At 44.9% G+C, this 23,519-nt stretch overlaps 1 protein-coding gene across 1 annotated transcript; it reads left to right on the top strand.

Moving 5' to 3' along the window:
• The first annotated feature begins 485 nt into the window (after nucleotides 1-485).
• On the top strand, nucleotides 486-23,312 carry LOC116496452 (myosin heavy chain, skeletal muscle, adult-like). The gene is given in 39 exon segments (XM_032199543.1): nucleotides 486-692; nucleotides 781-924; nucleotides 1,017-1,173; nucleotides 4,005-4,032; nucleotides 4,131-4,242; nucleotides 4,321-4,413; nucleotides 4,544-4,607; nucleotides 4,699-4,797; nucleotides 4,904-5,007; nucleotides 5,097-5,235; nucleotides 5,766-5,884; nucleotides 5,968-6,117; nucleotides 8,854-9,024; nucleotides 9,667-9,973; nucleotides 10,094-10,170; nucleotides 12,934-13,021; nucleotides 13,105-13,222; nucleotides 13,699-13,822; nucleotides 14,275-14,411; nucleotides 14,752-15,007; nucleotides 15,681-15,923; nucleotides 16,272-16,448; nucleotides 16,528-16,673; nucleotides 16,773-16,863; nucleotides 16,951-17,340; nucleotides 17,487-17,613; nucleotides 18,757-18,875; nucleotides 19,274-19,470; nucleotides 19,885-20,068; nucleotides 20,155-20,320; nucleotides 20,493-20,555; nucleotides 20,558-20,616; nucleotides 20,774-21,082; nucleotides 21,249-21,452; nucleotides 21,731-21,856; nucleotides 21,951-22,121; nucleotides 22,208-22,312; nucleotides 22,453-22,548; nucleotides 23,157-23,312. Coding segments are annotated over 39 exon segments (5,823 nt in total).
• The last annotated feature ends 207 nt before the right edge of the window (nucleotides 23,313-23,519 follow it).

Here is a 23,519-nt window from a genome sequence, read left to right as displayed (position 1 = left end):
TTGGCTCTAATAGTGCAAGACGAATTGTCCATAGCAAATAAATTTTACACTGAAAAGCCACTATTTGCTATCAGACAAGGAAGTCTTTCAAAGACTTTGAGCTACTGCCTAAACCAACATCATAGACTTATTTCTTCTACAGTATCTGCAATAGCAAAATCCAAATTCATTATAATCTATGAAGAAAAATAACACTATGTAAATGAACTACGATACCACAGCACTCTAAAACTGTTCTTTACTTTCTTTCATAGCTAGATGTTTAAGGACTTAATTTTTTAATTTCTGAAAAGAATACGGGTGTTCTTAAACAAGAAAGGGAAGTTTAAATCTAACTATTGAGTTGTTTATACCTACTAAAATATTTGAAGGGATGGAAGTGTGAAAGATTTTCTTTCTTCTACAGAATGCTGTTTACTCACATACTCAATATATCTTCTTTTCTACAGAGTACTCTTCTGCCTGCCTCCTGTGTAAGTGCAGACATGGCTTCTCCAGATGCTGAGATGGCTGCCTTTGGGGAGGCAGCTCCCTACCTCCGAAAGTCAGAAAAGGAAAGAATTGAGGCCCAGAACAAGCCTTTCGATGCCAAGACATCAGTCTTTGTGGTACATCCAAAGGAATCTTTTGTAAAAGGAACAATCCAGAGCAAAGAATCAGGGAAAGTCACTGTCAAGACTGAAGGTGGAGAGGTGAGTGAAAAACAAGGCTGAAAGACACCATTTGATTCCCACTCTGGGCCGTAAGCTGACATACACTGATCTTTCATTTTCTTGGCAGACTCTGACCGTGAAGGAAGATCAAATCTTCTCCATGAACCCTCCCAAGTATGATAAAATTGAGGACATGGCCATGATGACCCACCTCCACGAACCTGCTGTGCTGTACAACCTCAAAGAGCGTTATGCAGCCTGGATGATCTACGTAAGTACCAGCAGCTCTCTTCCTTTGGGTAGCTGGAAGGCCTGCTGTGCCAGGCTGAGTAGAAGCCAATGTGCTGTCTCCCTTCCTCGCAGACCTACTCGGGTCTCTTCTGTGTCACTGTCAACCCCTACAAGTGGCTGCCGGTGTACAACCCAGAGGTGGTGTTGGCCTACCGAGGCAAAAAGCGCCAGGAGGCCCCTCCACACATCTTCTCCATCTCTGACAATGCCTATCAGTTCATGCTGACTGGTGAGAAAACGGCAATTTCTTTATGGAAATTTTTTGTTCTTTGTTATTGTGGCTGTTTGTTTGTTGCTGTTTTGTTTTTGTTTGTTTTGTTTAGATTTTTTTTTTTAATCAGTCAGGGTAGAGAAGTAAACCTCTGCATGAATCTTTAATTAATTGTTATTTTAACATTTGTTGGTATTGTGCTTGGGACACAATACTCTCCTAACTTTTTTCTGAAGTCTAATTGATAGCATGTAATCAAGGCCACTGAAAAAAATAACACTGAAGACCAAGTAATGAGACAAATTGGGTCAGATAAAACAAATATTGTCCTCTATTCATTATCTGAATCTCATTTGCTTGTAGTATGGCATGACCCACAAATATGTTCTGACAATTTAAGCAATCTTTCTAAATAGTGTATTATAGATTAAGTTGTTGGGTTTTTTGGCCTCATGAAAACATAGATTAAAAAACCCAAACACTCATTTCAAGTATTATTCTGATATTTATAGCTTATTGGGAAAGAACAGGAGCCAGGATCTCAGCAAAGTTGCACTTTCCAGAAACAATGATAAAGGTGTCTACAACTTCCTCGTAAGGGGGTGTCGAGAGGCAGGAGACCTTTTCTCCATTAACACCAGTGACAGGACCCGCGGGAACGGGGTTAAGCTGAGGCAGGGGAAATTTAGGCTTGACATCAGGAGGGGGTTCTTCACAGAGAGGGTGGTTGCACACTGGAACAGGCTCCCCAGGGAAGTGGTCACTGCACCGAGCCTGTCTGAATTTAAGAAGAGATTGGACTGTGCACTTAGTCACATGGTCTGAACTTTTGGGTAGATCTGTGCGGTGTCAAGAGTTGGACTTGATGATCCTTAAGGGTCCCTTCCAACTCAGGATATTCTATGATTCTATGATTCTATGATTCTAGGTGTTCATTTCCAATTAGCTGTTAGCTAATACTCCCATATCATGGATTTGGTTCTTTTCATGCATGAAGCTAACTTGACCAGAATGGACTAGAATCCTTGCAGTGAAACTGCAGTTCTCTGAAGAGAATCAAAGATTCATGAATCCACAGTAGTTTTATAAACTACTTTTAAAGAGGGATGTAACTAAACATCACAAAATAATAATTCTGACTGTACTAAATAAATCCCCTGAATAATGGGGGGGGGGGGGGGGGGGGGGGGAAAGAAAGATTTTTGTCCTCTCCTTTTCCACTTTTTAGCATTGTAACATGAATGACAAGTAATTCATCAATTGAATTCATGAATGGAATTCATGAATGACATGTAATTTAGCATTTTATTTCACACATGCTTTCTTCATTCTTCCTACTGGTTAGTGTCTTTAAAATAAGACTTGCAAAGACAGAAATAAACCAAGAATGAACAGAAATAATCTGAAACAAACAAACAAAAAACCAGCCAAAATTATATAGAAATATTCTTCCCCCCTTTGGAAAGAATTAATTCCTTTGAATTCACCACTGAAAACAAAAAAGAAAATGAAAGGAAAGGAAAGGAAAGGAAAGGAAAGGAAAGGAAAGGAAAGGAAAGGAAAGGAAAGGAAAGGAAAGGAAAGGAAAGGAAAGGAAAGGAAAGGAAAGGAAAGGAAAGGAAAGGAAGGGAAGGGAAGGGAAGGGAAGGGAAGGGAAGGGAAGGGAAGGGAAGGGAAGGGAAGGGAAGGGAAGGGAAGGGAAGGGAAGGGAAGGGAAGGGAAGGGAAGGGAAGGGAAGGGAAGGGAAGGGAAGGGAAGGGAAGGGAAGGGAAGGGAAGGGAAGGGAAGGGAAGGGAAGGGAAGGGAAGGGAAGGGAAGGGAAGGGAAGGGAAGGGAAGGGAAGGGAAGGGAAGGGAAGGGAAGGGAAGGGAAGGGAAGGGAAGGGAAGGGAAGGGAAGGGAAGGGAAAAGAGAAGGGAAAAGAGAAGGGAAGGGAAGGGAAAAGAGAAGAAAAGAGAAGAAAAGAGAAGAAAAGAGAAGAGAAGAAAAGAAAAGAAAAGAAAAGAGAAGAAAAGAGAAGAAAAGAGAAGAGAAGAGAAGAGAAGAGAAGAGAAGAGAAGAGAAGAGAAGAGAAGAGAAGAGAAGAGAAGAGAAGAGAAGAGAAGAGAAGAGAAGAGAAGAGAAGAAAAGAAAAGAAAAGAAAAGAAAAGAAAAGAAAAGAAAAGAAAAGAAAAGAAAAGAAAAGAAAAGTATAATTAAATCTCTACACTTTTAGAACTTAGAGGTTACTGAGGAAAGAGAAAAATGAAAAAAAAAAGGATTTTGGTAAGAGGGGAAACAGAATTCTTTTGATGCAGACATTTATTGACTTGAATTGCTTGGTACATGAAAGGGGAAGCTAATTTTGTTAAAGAGATGTGGAAAGAAATTTGAGAATCTTAGATTCTTACACTAAGGACTCCCTGGTGTATAATCCTATAGTCATACTTTCTGGGAACTTCAAATGACACACAAATACTAGGTGATGTCTTTAAATTCTACAGGGAGTTGTTTCATACTAATATTTTGTTCCAATGTCTATAATACAGACTTCTCTGAGGAACAGAATTTCCTTAAGGGAACCTAACAGGAATACTTACAGCACTATTTATGTCATACTCAATCTAATATAAGAAAAAGTAAAATTTAGAAGAAGATATACCCAGTTTCACTGCCTCAAAAGAGAGTTTAAATGAATACCTAGGAGTTGAAAAAAGCATTGTAAAATTCAACAATGGAGAACAGAAGGTATTTATCTCCCTCAAGCTTCCGATACATAGTACCTTAGATATCGAAGAGTACTATTTATATTTGTCTTACACTGTGAGTTCTGTATTACTAACAACATCTTTATTTCTGCCTCTTTCACAGACCGTGAGAATCAGTCCATCCTGATCACGTATGTACACACCTGCTAAGGTCATTTTTGGGGCTGCCCTGTGCCAGGGGACATGCTGCCTGACCACACCCTCTTTGCTTCTCTGTTTGCTTTGACAGTGGAGAATCTGGTGCAGGGAAGACTGTGAACACAAAGCGTGTCATCCAGTACTTTGCAACAATTGCAGCTAGTGGGGAGAAGAAGAAGGAGGATCAGCCTGGAAAAATGCAGGTGAGTCAGGAAGAAAGACTGAACAATCAGCCTATAATTGCAAGTGAAACAAAACACTGAATATTTATTGTCCTGTAGGGAACGCTTGAGGATCAAATCATCAGTGCCAACCCACTGCTGGAGGCATTTGGAAATGCCAAGACTGTGAGGAATGACAACTCCTCGCGCTTTGTGAGTTGATGCTTCATACAAAATCCCTCCCTCCCATTACAAGACAAGTGATGCACCTAGTGGTATTACACGTTAAGAAGATGTCAATAGAATCCATCCAGGCTGAAGTATTTCTTTTCCCCCTCAACAGGGCAAATTCATCAGAATCCATTTTGGGGCCACAGGCAAACTGGCTTCTGCTGACATTGAAACTTGTAAGTGACATCCTGGCATGATCACATCCCTTCCTAAATTCCTACCTCTGTGTGCTGTCTCATTCCTAGCTCTTTCTTCCTGCTTTGCCAGATCTGCTGGAGAAGTCCAGAGTCACTTTCCAGCTCAAGGCAGAAAGAAGCTACCACATATTTTATCAGATCATGTCCAACAAGAAGCCAGAGCTGATTGGTAGGAAGGATCAATATATCTTTTTGGGGAAGATTGCTGAGCAGCTGTTCCCTCTACTACCTAGCTGAAAGAACTAAGCCTGTGTCCTTCTTCTTCCTGCTTTCAGACATGCTTCTCATTACCACCAACCCATATGATTTCCACTATGTGAGTCAAGGTGAGGTCACTGTTCCCAGTATTGATGACCAGGAGGAGCTCATGGCTACAGATGTGAGTAACACAGAAAAAAGATATCAGCTGTATATGTCTTGCAGGGTGACTTACTCAAGACATGTTTAATTTGACTGTTTCTACTACAGAGTGCCATTGACATCCTGGGTTTCACTGCTGATGAAAAGACTGCCATCTACAAGCTGACAGGGGCTGTCATGCACTATGGCAACTTGAAGTTCAAGCAGAAACAGCGAGAGGAGCAGGCAGAGCCAGATGGCACAGAAGGTACCAGAAAATTCAGCTAGTGAAAAATTAGGAAAAGCATCCTTGTTTGTTAGCTGTCTAATTGCAGAGGTGCATCCCCAGTCATGGGAAGTACCATTCTCTTATCCAACAGATACTTCCCCAAAGTACCCAGCCTGAAAATTGGTACTTTAGCACAGGGTCTCTCTCACTCGGTTAAACATTCGACCACTATGTCACCGTGATGTACTAACAGATTTTTCACCAAATATACCATGTATTCTTTGCTGTGCAGAAATTCAGTTGTCACAGAACAGGAGAGGAAACAGGCTTTTGGAGTGCTTCTGGGAGCTTCTGGATCAAGCTGTTCCTACTCAAGCCATGCCTGTTCTTGCTTTCAAAAAAGTCCAGCATTTGTTTCCATAATCCTTCTTCCTTTCTAGACCTTCTCAGTAAAACCGGACCAATACTTTGCCATTTCTAGAAAAGTGAATATCAGAGCTGCTCACACTGACCAAATTCTAGCCATTGTCCAATGATAAATGCTTTTATCTCTCTCTCTTCCTCTTTAGTGGCTGACAAGGCTGCCTACCTGATGGGCCTGAACTCAGCTGACCTGCTCAAAGCCCTGTGTTACCCTCGAGTGAAGGTTGGGAATGAATTTGTGACAAAAGGTCAAACTGTCGAACAGGTAAATAAAGATGGCTTCAAAAAAGAACGAGCACTCTTCTGCTGCCCTCGAAGGTATGTCCAGTACTTTTTTCTCTGTTCTAGGTGAACAATGCAGTGGGTGCCTTGGCAAAAGCTGTCTTTGAAAAGATGTTCTTGTGGATGGTTGTTCGCATCAACCAACAGCTGGATACCAAGCAACCCAGACAGTACTTCATTGGTGTCCTGGACATTGCCGGTTTTGAGATCTTTGATGTGAGTAACGAAGATTTGGCATCATAGTTATGGAAGGGACAGGAAGAGATCATGAGGTCTCAGAAACAGATTTCTTTTTGGAATAGTCAAGGAAAAGGAAGTGCTGTGGGAAACCCCACAGCATGTTTCCTGTGTTGTGAATGCAGTCCTGATACTAGGGCTTCTGTGTGATATCAAAGAAACTCCTGGAGTCTTGATTTGAGGGCAGAAAAATTCCTGGGTGGGACACTGAACAAGTGTCCATTCTGGAGGAGGCGAGAGAGCTGAGACACCTCCATGGTGCAGCAGCTAAGCTTATTGAAGGATCTGCTTTTGCGTAGCACAGTAAAAAGGAACTTTTCCCTGTAGACTGATTTGAATAACAATAAGAAGAAAGTCCTGCAAAGACACCTTATTTATTTGTTTGTTTGTTTGTTTGTTTGTTTTACAATAGAAGTCCTGCTAAGGAAATGTATGCCGTTACATAATGGTTATGTGTAGTGTTTCTGGCAGAGTCCTTTGGGAGGCGGTTCTGAAGGGCAGAGGAGTCCAGGAAGGCTGGGCACTCTTCAAAAAGGAATCTTAATGGTGCAGGAGTGGTCTGTCCCCACGTGCCCAAAGACGAGCCGGCATGGAGGAAGACCGGCCTGGCTGAACAGAGAACTGTGGCTTGAGCTTAGGAGAAAAAAGAGGGTTTATAATCTTCGGAAAAGAGGGTGGTCCACTCAGGAGGACTATAAGGATGTTGCGAGGTTGTGCAGGGACAAAATTAGAAAGGCCAAAGCTCATCTGGAGCTCAATCTGGCTACTGTCATTAGAGACAACAAAAAATGTTTTTACAAATACATCAACGCAAAACGGAGGACTAAGGAGAATCTCCATCCTTTACTGGATGTGGGTGAAAACTTAGTGACAAAAGATGAGGAAAAGGCTGAGGAGCTTAATGCCTTCTTTGCCTCAGTCTTTAGTGGCAAAACCAGTTGTTCTCTGGATACCCAGTACCCTGAGCTTTGGAAGGGGATGGGGAGCAGAATGTGGCCCTCACTATCCATGAAGAAATGGATACTCACTATCCATGGTTAGCGACCTGCTACGGCACTTGGATATACACAAGTCGATGGGGCCAGGTGGGATCCACCCGAGGATACTGAGAGAACTGGCGGAGGAGCTGGCCAAGCTGCTTTCCATCATTTCCATCAACAATCCTGGCTATCGGGGGAGGTCCCAGTCAAGTGGCGGCTAGCAAATGTGACGCCCATCTACAAGAAGGGCCAGAGGGTAGACCCGGGGAACTACAGGCCTGTCAGTTTGACCTCAGTGCCAGGGAAGCTCATGGAGCAGATTATCTTGAGTGTCATCACCTGGCACTTGCAGGGCAACCAGGCAATCAGGCCCAGTCAGCATGGGATTATGAAAGGCAGGTCCTGCTTGACGAACCTGATCTTCTATGACAAACTGACACGCTTCGTGGATGAGGGAAAGGCTGTGGATGTGGTCTACCTTGATTTCAGTAAGGCTTTTGACACTGTTTCTCACAGCATTCTCCTCAAGAAACTGGCTGCTCATGGCTTGGACTGGCTTACGCTTCGTTGGGTTAAAAACTGGCTGGATAGCCGGGCCCAAAGAGTTGTGGTGAATGGAGTCAAATCCAGTTGGAGGCCGGTCACTAGTGGCGTTCCCCAGGGCTCGGTACTTCGGCCGGTCCACCTTAATATCTTTATCGATGATATGGATGAGGGGATCAAGTGCACCCTCAGTAAGTTTGCAGATGACACCAAGTTAGGTGCGTGTGTCGATCTGCTTGAGGGTAGGAAGGCTCTGCAGGAGGATCTGGATAGGCTGGACTGATGGGCTGAGGCCAGCTGTATGAAGTTCAAAGTGGCCAAGTGCCGGGTCCTGCACCTGGGGTGCAACAACCCCAAGCAGCACTACAGGTTGGGAGATGAGTGGTTGGAAAGCTTCCTGGTAGAGAAGGACTTGGGAGTATTGGTTGATAGTTGGCTGAACATGAGCCAGCAGTGTGCTCAGGTGGCCAAGAAGGCCAACAGCATCCTGGCTTGTATAAGAAGCAGTGTGACCAGCAGGTCTAGAGAAGTGATTGTCCCCCTGTACTCGTCTCTGGTGAGGCCGCACCTCGAGTACTGTGTTCAGTTTTGGGCCCCTTGCTACAAGAAAGACATGGAGGTGCTCAAGAGAGTCCAGAGAAGGGTGACAAAGCTGATGAGGGGTCTGGAGAACTAGTCTTATGAGCAGCAGCTGAGGGAGCTGGGCTTGTTCAGCCTGGAGAAGAGGAGCCTCAGGGGCGACCTTAGTGCTCTCTATAGGTACCTTAAAGAAGGCTGTAGCGAGGTGGGGGTTGGTCTATTCTCCCATGTGCCTGGTGACAGGACGAGGGGGAATGGGCTAAAGTGGCACCAAGGGTGTTTTAGGTTGTGTATTAGGAAGAACTTCTTTACCGAAAGGGTTGTTAGGCATTGGAATGGGCTGCCCAGGGAAGTGGTTGAGTCACCGTCCATGGAAGCCTTTAAAAGACGTTTAGATGATATGGTTTAAATGACGCTTAGTGATATGGTTTAGTGGAGGACTTGTTAGTGTTAGGCCAGAGGTTGGACTAGGTGATCTTGAGGTCTCTTCCAACCTAGACAATTCTGTGATTCTGTACTGGGGAACTTCAAAAAGAATCAGTAGAACACTAACAAAACCCTGTGGTCATTGCTGCCCCTTGAGAACCTATGCAACTTTCCTTGCTTTGAACAGTTCAACAGCTTTGAGCAACTGTGCATCAATTTCACCAATGAGAAACTGCAGCAGTTCTTCAACCATCACATGTTCGTGCTGGAGCAGGAGGAGTATAAAAAGGAAGGAATCGAATGGGAATTCATTGACTTTGGGATGGACCTGGCTGCCTGCATTGAACTCATTGAAAAGGTACCTTTTCCACTCAAGTGTATGATATATTTTGGAATTTTGAGATGTTTCTGAGCCCGATTCAGATGGGAAAGAACTTGGGACCAGACAGTCAGTTTCAGTCAAACAAAGCATTTTGCAGTGAAATTTATCTTAGTGTGGAGCAGAGAAATTAGGAAGGCTAGATATAAATCTTTGTCTCCAGTCCTGCACCACCCTGTCTTCGGGTGTGGAAAAGGCAGACCATACTCCCACCAAAAGAATTCTTTGAAACAAGCTGGAGTCTGTCTCCTTTCCTTTTTCTCCTGAAAATTCAAAGCAGAACTCCACACACCATTTTGGGAAATAAGTGTTGCTTAGTCTGATTTCCCAAGACAACAGGCCTCTTGTAGCTATCTTCCCAATTATATTTCCGTCCAACCCTTCTCCCTCTGCCCATTCTAAACTGAAGTGGAGAGATATTCTTTCCAGTTTAGTGAAGACGGGCTGCTGGAAGACAAGGGCAGGCACAAATAAGCTTCCTGGCTGAGAACAACTCCCAGCCAACTTAGGCTCTTATCCAGACTGAGATGCTACCCACAACATACAGGTACTGCTGAACCTCACAGCATATCTCCACACTGATATAGATCTTTCTCTATTACCTCTTTTGCTGTCTTCCAGCCCATGGGCATCTTCTCCATCCTGGAAGAGGAGTGCATGTTCCCCAAGGCAACTGACACCTCTTTCAAGAACAAGCTCTATGACCAGCATTTGGGGAAGTCCAATAATTTCCAGAAGCCCAAACCTGCCAAAGGCAAGGCCGAGGCCCACTTTTCACTTGTGCACTATGCTGGCACAGTGGACTACAACATCTCTGGCTGGCTTGAGAAGAACAAGGACCCCCTGAATGAAACTGTCATTGGGTTGTACCAGAAATCATCTCTGAAGACACTGGCCTTACTCTTTGCAGCCTATGGTGGTGAAGCTGGTAATCTCTCTACAGTTCATGTTTCATACTTTCATACTGAATATTGATGAACCTCTAAGGCAATATTCTGATTCTGACTTCAGATTAATTTTTATTTTTATTTTTTTTCCAATTTTGAAGAGGCTGCTGGTGGTGGTGGCAAGAAGGGTGGCAAGAAGAAGGGTTCTTCTTTCCAGACAGTCTCAGCTCTTTTCCGTGTAAGTACAGTATTTGTTCTCTGTCCGAAGAAAGAAAGCAATCTCATTATGAATCTGAAAGGTCTTTTTCAGTTTTGGTCTTGTCATGTTTGGCACTTCAGAAGCAAAACCTTAAAATGCCATGAAACCTCTACTATAATGTATGTCTGGTCTTCCTTTCATTTCTGGAGACAGAATGCTATGGTCACCCTCCTGGAACTCCTTAAGTAATTTCTTTAGTCCTTTTTCTCCAAAAAAAAGCTATTTATATTGCATCCTTCATTCTTTTCTTCTAACTGTCTGCCTTCATTTTTCTCTTATCTGCTCTTGGTTCTATAAAATTTGGAAAAGGGTGAAGTTCACCTACTTAGACTGAGAATGAATAATGAATGGGAGGAACTTCTTCAGTATCTCTGTAAGCATCAGAGAACTTTCCCACACTTATTTTTATTATATTATAAAATAAAAGATAATACATCAAGCATCAAAGGAAAAACTAAAAAAAAAAAAAAAAAAAAACACACTAAAAAATAAAAACAACAAAAAAAAGACAAGATTGTAAGATTCTAGGGCAATTATTAATTTCAATGGAAAAGTGAGTGGATTTTAAATTGCTTTCTAGTTAATGCATTCTGTGGGCAGATTTCAGTTATTTTCAAGGTTTCAACTTGGCTCAGGTTGATATATTTAGTGAGACTGAACTACTCCTAACACCATTATTTATTTAGGTCCCACAACTATTCATTTCCAATTAAAACAAACAAACAAACAAAACCTATTTATCCAAACAAACTAGCCCTGAGTGATGTCCCTCAGGGGTCTGGAATGGGACCAGTGCCATTTAATGTCTTTTTGTAAAGACATAATGGAACTGAATGCACCCTCAGTGAGTTTGCAGATGACACCAAGCTGAGTGGTAGAGCTGACACAATAGAAAGAAGGGATGCTATTCAGAAGGATCTGGACAGGTTTGATAAGGGGGTCCACATTAACCTCATGAATTTTAAGAAGGATAGGTGAAAGGTCCTGTAACTGTGTCGAGGTAATCCCAAACATAAATACTGGCTGTGCTATGAGTGGACTGAGAGCAGCCCTGCAGAGGAGGACTAGGGGGTAATCATGGATAAAAAACTGAATATGAACCAGCAGTTGTGCTTTCAGTGCAGAAAGTTGATCATATCCTGGGCTGCATCAAAAGAAGTGTGCTCAGCAGTTCAGGGAATGTGATTCTCCCCCTGTATTCCACCCTTCTCAGACACCACCTGGAATACTGCATCCAGCTCTGGGTCCCCAGACACAGGAAAGATATGGACGTGTTATAGCTACACCAGACGAGGACCACAGAAATTGTTAGAGGCCTGCAACACTTCTGTGAATAGAAGATGAGAGGGTTGGGGTTGTTTTGCCTAGAGAAGAGAGGGCTTCAGGTACGCATTATTGCAGCCATTCAATAATTAATGTGAGCATATAAGATAGATGGAGGGAGAATTTTTACAAGGGCATGTAGAGGGCAAGGAGTAATGGTTTTAAACAAAAAGAAAGATTTAGATTAAATGTAAGAAAGCAATTCTTTACTATGAATCATGGAATCATTGAATTATAGAATCATAGTATCATGATATAAAGCCAAGATGCCATTGACCTTCTTGGTCACCTGGGCTCACTGCAAGCTCATGTTCAGGTGAGCACCAACAAACACCCCTAGATCCTTTTCTTCTTTCGAGCCACTCTCCCCTCGAGCCTGTAGCACTGCATGGGGTTGTTGCAACCAAAGTACAGGACTCAGCACTAAGCTAAGTTGAACCTCATCCCATTGGCCTCTGCCCATTGATCCAACCTGTCCAGGTCCCTCTGCATGGCCTTCCTACCCTCTGGCTGACTGACACTTCGTCCCAGCTTGGTGTTGTCTGCAAACTTACTGAGGGTGCACTCAATTCCCTCATCCAAATCATCAATATAGATGTTAAAGAGGATGGGCCTCAACACTGACCCCTGGGGAACACCACTGATGACCGGTCGCCAGCTGGATTTCACTCTGTTCACCACTATTCTTTGGGCCTGGCCATCCAGACAGTTTTTAGCCCAGCAAGAGATGTAGCTGTCCTAGCCCTCGACTCTCGACTTCCAGTTTCTCCAAGAGTATTTATTATTATTATTATTATTATTAGTATTAGTATTAGTATTAGTATTTCAAATATTTTATTCTTCACAAGTTGCATGGGGGTGGTGGGGCACTGCAACTGGTTGCCCAGAGAAGTTGTGGATACCTGACCCCTGGAATTGTTCACAGAAAGGTTGAATGGGGCTTTCAGCAGCCTGATCTAGTGAGAGATATCCCTGCCATGACAGGGGGTTGGAACTAGATAATCTTTAAGGTCCGTTCCAACCCAAAGCATTCAATGAATATTCTATGAAATCAGCTACCAAAACAAATAATAGTTAGGCTGAGCAAAGAGCCCTGATCATCAGTATCTATAAATTAAAATGTTCAATTATCTTTTGCAAGATATACTATCTGGAAGGAAAACTGTAAGATGGCAGCTGTGTACTTATATGAGGAGATTAAGAAAAAAATAATATTAAAAAATAATATTAATTATTATTCAATGAAGAAACTTTGAAACCAATAAAGCTGGGAGCTTTCAATTTCTGACTTTCCCTTTGGGAGCTCTATAAGGTGTTGTAGAGAAGACAGGTCTGCATCCAGAAACACTCAGTTTGATAAATACACTATTAAGCATGCAGCACTTACAATTAATAATAATTCATCTTATGATCTCACAGGAGAATTTAAACAAGCTAATGGCTAACCTGAGAAGCACTCACCCCCATTTTGTACGCTGCATCATTCCAAATGAAACAAAAACACCAGGTGAGGGGAACCCAACAGCAGGAAAATTTGAGCCAAAGGAGTTCTTCTCCTGTGTGTCAAACAGTAATTATGGTGTTTGTTAGGTGCCATGGAACATGAACTGGTGCTACACCAGCTGCGGTGTAATGGTGTGCTAGAAGGGATCAGGATTTGCAGGAAAGGATTCCCCAGCAGAGTCCTGTATGCTGATTTCAAACAGAGGTAAGAGTGCTCCACCTTTCTGCTCATTTGGACCAAGATACCCTAATGTATATGAAACAGTACACTTTATGTTGGTACTAAGTAGTAATATAGAAATGTTTCACTATCTGTTCATGATGATGTGATGATATTGCTGAGGTTTAGGTTTATCTTGAACTCTGAAATTACAGTAAAAGAAATCTCCATATCCTGTTCTGGAAACATGAACTACCTTCAGGAATTAGACTAATTCAGTAAGGCTGTGGTTTTCGATTGCAGTGGTGGTTTAAACCATGGTTATTTCTTCATGTTCTTGAGGATTATGATTCTCCCAGATTTTGAATTAACAGTATGGAAACGTCACTTACACTGTCCTGAAAGGGTGGGCTGTCCCTAGTACATATGGCCAGTCCGATGTAGCTGAGAAGGCTGTGGGGTTTATTTGCAGTGGTGGTATTGGCAATAGTTGTTTCTTCATGTTCTGTTTTCTCCTACAGGTATAGAGTGCTTAATGCCAGTGCTATTCCAGAGGGACAGTTCATGGACAGCAAGAAGGCTTCAGAGAAGCTCCTTGGGTCCATCGATGTGGACCACACTCAGTACAGATTTGGTCACACCAAGGTAGAAACAAGTCCTGTGCTCAAAGACTATGTACCTCCGCTACACATGACTGAGGTTTTAGAGATTGCTCAGGGCCAGGTCTAGGTAGGATAATAAGGGTCAGGCACTACCCAGTAATTCCTGGATGGATCCATAGCAATGAAAAAGGTCTAACATCAGTCTGCAGGTCATATTACAGTTGACATATTACAGGTTACCACAGCCAGGCAGAGGCATGGGTGAGTCTATGGCTGAATGGGAAACAAGTAGTTCTACAACATGGTTCAGGCAGGGACTGAAGGCGCCTAGAGCTGAGTTTTCAAGAAGTTCCTAGGCCCATGGGAATAGATTTGGGAGGAGAGCTTACATGAGGCTGGTCAAGGCCATTAAGGTCTCTTCCAGAATAAGGAATGCGTCTGTACCTCTGTTCTATCAAACCTGACAGTGATAGGTTGACAATTTCCTTTCTTAAGGTATTCTTCAAAGCTGGGTTGCTGGGACTCCTGGAGGAGATGAGAGATGATAAGCTGGCAGAAATCATCACACGCACGCAGGCCAGGTGCAGAGGTTTCCTAATGAGAGTGGAATATCGTAGAATGGTGGAAAGGAGGTAAATATTTCCATCTATTTAGTTTACTCTATTTAGTTTACTATTATTACTGTTAATAAATAACATGTAAAGAAATTCACGGTGGGGGTGACAGAGCAATGGAACAGGCTGCCCAGGGAGGCTGTGGAGTCTCCTTCTCTGCAGATATTCAAGGTTCATCTGGACTTCTACCTGGGCAATCTGCTCTAGGGAACCTGCTTTGGCAGGGGGGTTGAACCCAATGATCTCTTGAGGTCCCTTCCAATCCCTACAATTCCATGATATTGTGATTCTGTAAAATTAATTGAGTCTAAATTTGTAACACCCAAGGCATGTAATACCTATGCAAATTTTATATCAGGGAGTCCATCTTCTGCATCCAGTACAACGTTCGTGCATTCATGAATGTCAAGCACTGGCCCTGGATGAAGCTGTTCTTCAAAATCAAGCCATTGCTGAAGAGTGCAGAATCTGAGAAGGAGATGGCAAACATGAAAGAAGAGTTTGAGAAAACCAAGGAAGAGCTTGAAAAGTCTGAGGCAAAGAGGAAAGAACTGGAGGAGAAAATGGTGGCTCTGCTGCAAGAAAAAAATGACCTTCAGCTCCAAGTGCAGGCAGTGAGTGTCACTGTTTATTTGTTCCTGAGAAAAAACGTTATACAGACAGATATCATTTTTCACCCAAGAAGAGACTTACAGGAAGCTGACTAAATAACAATTGAAAAAAGTCACACATTCAAAGTTACTCTAAAGTTGAGTAACTGTGAACACTGTCAGGGGCACAACAAGTTCTCTGTCAGTCAGTGAGGATAACTTTAAGTGTTATAGGAGACTCAGCAGCCCTGCTGTCCTCAGAAAAGAGCCAAGTAGTGCTAGCCAACAGGTAATATGCAGCAGACACCTTTGTCTGACTTGAAAGGGAGGCATCTCCATGTGTTCAACTTTCAAAGCTGTCTGCCCATGTAACAGTCTAAAGGCAACACTTAGAAGGACCCACTTCACCTAAACACAGATACACTATAAGGCTAGATTACCTTCACACACACAGATCCTTGGTCTTCAACTTCAGTCAGGAACAAGCAGTTTCTTAACTCCAAGAAAAACACTACTTTTTTCACTGTATTATTCCCACAAATGGAAAAATCTTGGCTACCCAAATATGATGATGATCATGATGACTAAATTTTAAAAAAAGTAATAACTATTAAATACTAGGTCTTTGAGAGAAAAAGAAAACACAACAGAAATTTCAAAACGTTATAACCCTCAAAAATCTCTGTCTCCCCATCAGGAAGCAGACAGCTTGGCTGATGCCGAGGAAAGGTGTGACCAGCTCATCAAAACCAAAATCCAACTGGAAGCCAAAATTAAGGAGGTGACAGAACGGGCTGAGGATGAGGAAGAAATCAATGCTGAGCTGACAGCCAAGAAGAGGAAACTGGAGGATGAATGTTCAGAGCTGAAGAAAGATATTGATGACCTGGAGTTAACCTTGGCTAAAGTTGAGAAGGAAAAACATGCCACTGAAAACAAGGTACACACATGGAGAGTCACACAAAGGGAGAAGGGATAGATACCTCCCATATTAGGCTGGCATCCCCCTAGTTTGGGTTAACCTTCCTGGTTCTCTCCCTCCAAGATTCTTGCACACCCCCATCCTCCTTACTGGCAGTGAAGTATGAGAAGCTAAAAAGTCCTTGACTTGGTGCGAACACTGCCCAGAAACAACATAAACCAGTGTGTTATCAACATTATTCTCATCCTAGATCTGAAATACAACACCATAAGAGCTAGGAAATGAACGCTCTCCTGGCTGAAACCAGGACACTGCACCAGCAGTCAAGTTTTTGACTGAATATTAAATATTTTGTCCACTATATAGGTGAAAAACCTCACAGAGGAGATGGCATCCCTGGATGAGACCATTGCCAAACTGACAAAAGAGAAGAAAGCCCTCCAAGAGGCCCACCAGCAGACACTGGATGACCTGCAGGCCGAAGAGGACAAAGTCAATACATTGACCAAAGCTAAAACCAAGCTGGAGCAGCAAGTGGATGATGTAAGCACATGTGCCTCCAGCGAGACAGGACAGGTATGGAGTTCAACCTGCCTGGCATTATTGGTGTTGTTGTGTTTAGCTGGAAGGGTCCCTGGAGCAAGAGAAGAAACTGCGCATGGACCTTGAAAGGGCTAAGAGGAAACTTGAGGGAGACCTGAAGCTGTCCCATGATAGCATACTGGATTTGGAAAATGATAAGCAGCAGCTGGATGAGAAACTGAAGAAGTAAGTGTGGTTGTGGGACACCTGAGTGTGGGTCAGGTGCATTTATTAGGTAGTTTTATTTGGATGTTAACGCTGTGTTTCTGTATGCTTTGTGCAAAGGAAAGACTTTGAAATCAGCCAGATCCAGAGCAAAATTGAGGATGAGCAAGCCCTGGGTATGCAATTGCAGAAGAAGATCAAGGAGCTGCAGGCAAGCCTCTGGTCCTTCCCCTCCACCCTTCAGAAGAACATCAATACAAGTAGGGCATGGGTGTGAAGGGTCTTGCATTTTCCCCAGGCCCGTATCGAGGAACTGGAGGAGGAAATTGAGGCAGAGCGAACCTCTCGGGCAAAAGCAGAGAAGCACCGTGCTGACCTTTCCAGGGAGCTGGAGGAGATCAGCGAGCGCCTGGAAGAAGCAGGTGGGGCTACAGCAGCTCAGGTTGAGATGAACAAGAAGCGTGAGGCAGAATTTCAGAAGATGCGCCGCGACCTCGAAGAGGCCACGCTGCAGCACGAAGCCACAGCTGCCGCCCTGCGGAAGAAGCACGCAGACAGCACAGCTGAGCTTGGGGAGCAGATCGACAACCTGCAACGAGTCAAGCAGAAGCTGGAGAAGGAGAAGAGTGAGCTGAAGATGGAGATAGATGACTTGGCCAGTAACATGGAGTCTGTCTCCAAAGCCAAGGTAAAGAATTGCAGTAGAATTCACAGGGCCAAGGTACAGCACATAGCCTGAATCTACTAGTCACACTCTCCTATAGGAATCCTGCTGTGAGAATTAGACAGAGTCCAGGAGTTCATTTCCTCTCCTTCCTTGTTTTTGATACCTAGTCAAATCTGGAGAAGATGTGCCGCACTCTGGAAGACCAGCTGAGTGAGATTAAAACTAAGGAGGAGCAGAATCAGCGCATGATCAATGACCTCAATACTCAGAGAGCTCGTCTGCAGACAGAAACAGGTGAGACGTCCTCAGTCCTGAGGTGCAGTGGCAGAACCTGCAAATCAGGAGGATACGCCATGGTGCAAAGCAAGAATTGGGCTAACGGCTCAAAGCAACCCCAGATTACAGGGCCAGATTACAGTGTTCTCCAGGGCTAAGTATTGGGGACGGCTTTGTTTAACATTTTGATCAACAGTCTTGGTTGAGGGGACTGAGTGCACGCTCAGTTATTTTGCAGACAGCACCAAGTTGGACAGGAATGTTGATCTGCTTGAGGATAGGAAGGCTCTGCAGAGCGATCTGGGTAGGCTAGATCAATGGGCTGCAACCAATTGTGTGGTATTCAACAAAGCTAAGTGCCGGGTGCTGCATTTGGGTCACAACTACCAAGTGCAGCAATATAGGCTTGGGGAAGAGTGTCTGGAAAGCTGCTCAGCAGAAAAGGATCTGGGGGTGCTTGTCCACAGCTGGCTTACCATGAGCCAGCAGTGTGCCCAGATGGGCACCAATGTCATCCTGCCCTGTATCAGAAACAGTGTGGCCAGCAGGTCTAGGGAAGCAATTGTCCCTGTGTATTTGGCACTGGTGAGACCACACCTCAGATACTGTGTTCAGATTTGGGCCACTCGCTACAAAGAACATACTGAGCTCCTGGAAAATGTTTAGGGAAGAGCAAAGAAGCTGGTGAAGGGACTGGAAAACAAGACATGCAAGACATGTGAGGAGCAGCTGAGGGAACTGGGTTTGGTTAGTCTTGAGAAAAGAGGGATGAGGGGAGACCTCACGGCTTTCTACAACTACCTGAAAGTTGGTTGTAGCAACGTGGGTGCTGGTTTCTTTCCTCGGATGACAAGTGACAGGACATGAGGAAATAGCATCAAGTTGCATCAGGGGAGGTTTAGATTAGAAGACAGGAGGAATTTCTTTGTGGAAGGAGTGGTTAGGCACTGGAACAGGCTGCCTAGGGAAGTAGTAGAGTCTCCATTCCTGGAGGTGTTCAAGAGATGAATGGATGTGATGCTCAGAAAAATGTTTAGTAGTGAACTTGGTAGTATAGTGTTACAGCATGGTTAGACTTGCTGATCTGTTGGGTCTTTCTAAATGATTCTATGATTCTACTGTTAGTGTAACTTTATTTATTTGTGTATTTTCACTTGCCAGGTGAATATTCACGCCAGGTGGAAGAAAAGGATGCTTTGATTTCTCAGCTGTCTAGGGGCAAGCAGGGATTTACCCAACAGATTGAGGAACTGAAGAGACATCTAGAGGAAGAAATAAAGGTCTGGAAGTACCCTACTTCCTGCAAGCCACATCACCCAGAAATGCATGAGTTATACTCATCACAACATACAGAGAAGGAACCATAGTGATTTGGATGCTAGAGGAAGTCATCCACAAGCCCTTAATGAGATTCTGATGCCCTCCAAGACAGTATGGACACAGATCTGTAGGCACATTTACAGAAACAAGAGATCAGTGTCCCCTGGCCACCTTTCACTAACGCATCCTAATCCTCTAGCACTCGTTTATGAGGGATGCATCATCTCCCAGCTATACGTTTTTCTCATCAGAGTTTACCCGCCCTTTCCCTGGGGCAGTTCTCCTGTGCATGACAATTTCATCATCAAGATTCATCTCAAGATGTGCGTCCAGGTTACTAATCCCAGTGTCCCCACAGGCCAAGAATGCCCTAGCCCACGCTGTGCAATCTGCTCGCCACGACTGTGACTTGCTCCGGGAACAATATGAGGAGGAGCAGGAAGCCAAGGGTGAGCTGCAGCGTGCCCTGTCCAAAGCCAACAGTGAAGTAGCCCAGTGGAGAACCAAATATGAGACGGACGCTATTCAGCGCACGGAGGAGCTGGAGGAGGCCAAGTATGTGGGAAGTGGGATGTTGATTGGGTAGAGAAGACTGAGACTGGTAAGGGTATTTGGAAGGAGTCTTTGAAGATGGGTCAAGATAGGAATGGGATGAAGGCACCAATATACTCTCTTTGTGGTAGAGGGCAGAGAGGGAGAAAGATGAAAGGCGTGCTGTGGAAAAAGTTCAGACTGGAAGGACAACCTTACCCTTAGGGAGTTAGAAGAGCTAAGGCAGTCTGAATACTCAGTTGGTGCTAGGGCAGAGATGCGATAGGCCCTTTAGGTGGCATGCTGCCTTGGACAGAATAAATACTGTGGACAGCTCAAGGCACTAAGTCCCCTAAGCAGGCAAGTGCCCTCTTGTGAATCTTACAAAATTGGCTACCCTTTACTCTCTAACCTGAAGCTGTGATCATCTCCTCCCAGGAAGAAGCTGGCACAGCGCCTGCAGGATGCAGAGGAACATGTTGAAGCTGTCAACGCCAAATGTGCTTCCCTGGAAAAGACAAAGCAGAGGCTGCAGAACGAGGTAGAAGACCTGATGATTGATGTGGAGCGAACGAATGCTGCCTGCGCAGCTCTGGACAAGAAGCAGAAGAACTTTGACAAGGTATTCTGGCCTCTGGCCCTGTGCTTCCTGGGCAGGGCATCTCCTCACAATCATCACATCCATACTCACACCCTGTTGCTCCTCAGATCCTGGCAGAGTGGAAGCAGAAGTACGAGGAAACACAGGCTGAGCTGGAAGCTTCCCAGAAGGAGTCTCGCTCTCTCAGCACGGAGCTGTTTAAGATGAAGAATGCCTATGAGGAGTCCCTGGACCACCTGGAAACGCTGAAGCGTGAGAACAAGAACTTGCAGCGTAAGTCCCTAGCCCTCTGCTGCTGGCCAGGCTTTCCCCCAAGCTTGTCTACCCACCACTCCACACGGGTGAGTGCCCGCAGTGATGAGAAGAGACCTGTCAGCCTGGTGCGTCAGGGCCTTTCCCTTTATGCCCTATGTCTGACCATGCCTTGTTTCACCCTTCCCTACAGAGGAGATTTCTGACCTCACGGAGCAGATTGCAGAGGGAGGAAAGGCGATCCACGAGCTGGAGAAGTCAAGAAGCAGATTGAGCAGGAGAAATCTGAAATCCAAGCGTCCCTGGAGGAAGCTGAGGTACACAGTGCTAATGAATGGTGTCCAGACTGAAAGAATGGGAGCAGAAATCTGCAGATGTGGCAAGAAAGACAAACTGTATTTCATGCGGTATTGTATTAGAGATTACTTAGAAAGCAAGCCATAGTTTACTCACAGTTCCTACTAACTTGTCCAGGCCTCCCTAGAACACGAAGAGGGGAAAATCCTGCGCCTCCAGCTGGAGCTCAACCAGGTCAAGTCTGAGATTGACAGGAAGATCGCAGAGAAAGATGAGGAAATCGACCAGCTGAAGAGAAATCACCTCAGAATTGTGGAGTCCATGCAAAGCACCCTGGATGCTGAGATCAGGAGCAGGAACGAAGCCCTGCGGCTGAAGAAGAAGATGGAGGGAGACCTGAATGAAATGGAGATCCAGCTGAGCCATGCCAACCGTGTGGCTGCAGAGGCACAAAAGAACCTGAGAAACACACAGGCAGTGCTAAAGGTATAAAGCAAAGTATGTGCACGTAGGCATCTATCTTGCCTCATGTTACACCAACCTTGTAATTGTACAAATAATTTATTAAAAGAGCAGGAAATGTCTCTGATGTCTCTGTCCAACAGTGCTGCAGTGATCAGCCACCTCATAATCTCTCTTTCCTCTCTTACAGGATACTCAAATACACTTGGACGATGCTCTCAGGACGCAGGAAGACCTGAAGGAACAGGTGGCCATGGTGGAGCGCAGAGCAAACCTCTTACAGGCTGAAGTTGAGGAGCTGCGGGCAGCCCTGGAGCAGACAGAGCGGTCAAGGAAAGTGGCTGAGCAGGAGCTTCTGGATGCAAGCGAGCGTGTGCAGCTCCTCCATACCCAGGTCAGATACTTTGCTGGATATGAATCCCGCCCACAGGAGATAACATAGAACGAGATTGCTATGTGTCTTGCTTGTTGCTATGCATCTTGCTGTGTACGTATTTGAAGAGCAAAGCTGTGACATGACCAGTCCAGCCAGGCACCCATGTCTGGTTTGCCGCTAGGGCTCTAAAGAGGACCTTTGAATTAAATACTTTCATAAACGTTACTCTCACTCTCAGCTCTTGATGTGGAGGTGTTAGATCTGACAGTACAAATCCTATCCTTCCTGTTACACAGAACACCAGCTTGATCAACACCAAGAAGAAGCTGGAAACAGACATCGTGCAAATTCAGGGTGAAATGGAGGAGACAATCCAGGAAGCCCGCAATGCTGAAGAGAAGGCCAAGAAGGCCATCACAGATGTGAGTTGGGGAACTCTGTCACTGAGGATGGTGGATGTATCCTCCCCCAAAATGTCTTTGGCCCCGACCTGGCTTTGCTGCTTTGCCTCTCCAGGCAGCCATGATGGCAGAGGAGCTGAAGAAGGAGCAGGACACCAGTGCCCACCTGGAGAGAATGAAGAAGAACCTGGACGTGACGGTGAAAGACCTGCAGCACCGTCTGGATGAGGCTGAGCAGCTGGCACTGAAGGGAGGCAAGAAGCAACTCCAGAAGCTGGAGGCCAGGGTGCGTAGGGCTGGTATTTGTGCACAAGGGAGCATGTCATGAAGGGAGCCACCTGGAAAGCTCCAAACATGAGCTTCTCATTGCAGGTGCGGGAGCTGGAAGGGGAGGTAGATGCTGAGCAGAAGCGCAGTGCTGAAGCCGTGAAGGGTGTGCGCAAGTACGAGAGGAGGGTGAAGGAGCTGACCTACCAGGTAAAGCAAGAGGCATCTTTGTGCTGACACACCCTTCTCACGGAAAGCCAAAGCATTTTTCCATGAACTCCAAGAACACATGTTTTCTGGTGGTGTGGGGAAACCAACTCTCTCTCTTTCCTTCTTACCAACCACTGTAGTCTGAGGAAGACCGGAAGAACATTCTCAGGCTCCAGGATCTGGTGGACAAGCTGCAGATGAAGGTGAAATCCTACAAGAGACAAGCTGAGGAGGCTGTAAGTATTGCTTGGAGAATGGCCATGCGCACCCTTCCGTCGGAGCAGCACACTCATTGAGATGAGCACGAATACAAGGAAAGAGGCATGAAAGTAACTCCAAAGACATAACAGTCTTGACCATGTGGTTCTTTCCCGTGTCAGCAGGCCTCGCCTTCTTCTGGGCATGCTGCACTCAGGGATGAACCAAGGGTTATCCTGCCACCTGTTTGATTCAGGAAGTCAGACCAAAATTCCCAAGGGCCTCGTCCATTGACTGAGAAGCTCATGAATCTCTGACGCTGGTAACAGCACAGGGTTTCTGAGTCTTTCTCAACCTAATAAACCACATGGAAAATTGGGCACCGAGTAGTGGGAGAATAAGCACACAAAATGAGAAGACCACGTGACAAAATTGCTCCTCAAGAGTGACACGATACCGGTGCAGTTTGTCACAGTGAGGTCCTCAATAAGGGAGGATGATGAGGTCTTTGAGAGGGTTTTGGGTCAGCAGTGGTAGACAGGAGACGGGAGGCCTGTGCTTCACCACAGCCCTTCGAGGCCCAGGCACATGAGGAGTGAAACCCCTGCCCCAGGCTCCTCACCACCAAGTCCCTCTCCCCACACAGGAGGAGCTGTCCAATGTCAACCTCTCCAAATTCCGCAAGATCCAGCACGAGCTTGAGGAAGCCGAGGAGCGGGCTGACATTGCAGAGTCACAGGTCAACAAGCTCCGAGCAAAGAGCCGGGAGTTTCACGGCAAGAAGATAGAAGAGGAAGAGTGAAGATGTCACGTGGCAGCAAAGTGGCCTGAGGGGTGCACAAAATGTGAACCCTCTGTCACTTCTTCCATAACTGGGATTTGTAGCCCCCTGCATACATAGGGAATAAAGTCTGTAGATTACTTCACATGGTCACCATGAGCATTAGTTCTCATCTGCTTCTCTTTTTACTGGTTAGGTCTCTGTCATCATTTGTTTTTGGGCACAGCT

Source organism: Aythya fuligula, chromosome 18, assembly GCF_009819795.1.
Source record: "Aythya fuligula isolate bAytFul2 chromosome 18, bAytFul2.pri, whole genome shotgun sequence".
Lineage (NCBI taxonomy): Eukaryota > Metazoa > Chordata > Aves > Anseriformes > Anatidae > Aythya > Aythya fuligula.
The sequence above is the reverse complement of the archived record's forward strand: the minus strand, read 5'-3'. Positions and strand labels throughout refer to the sequence as shown.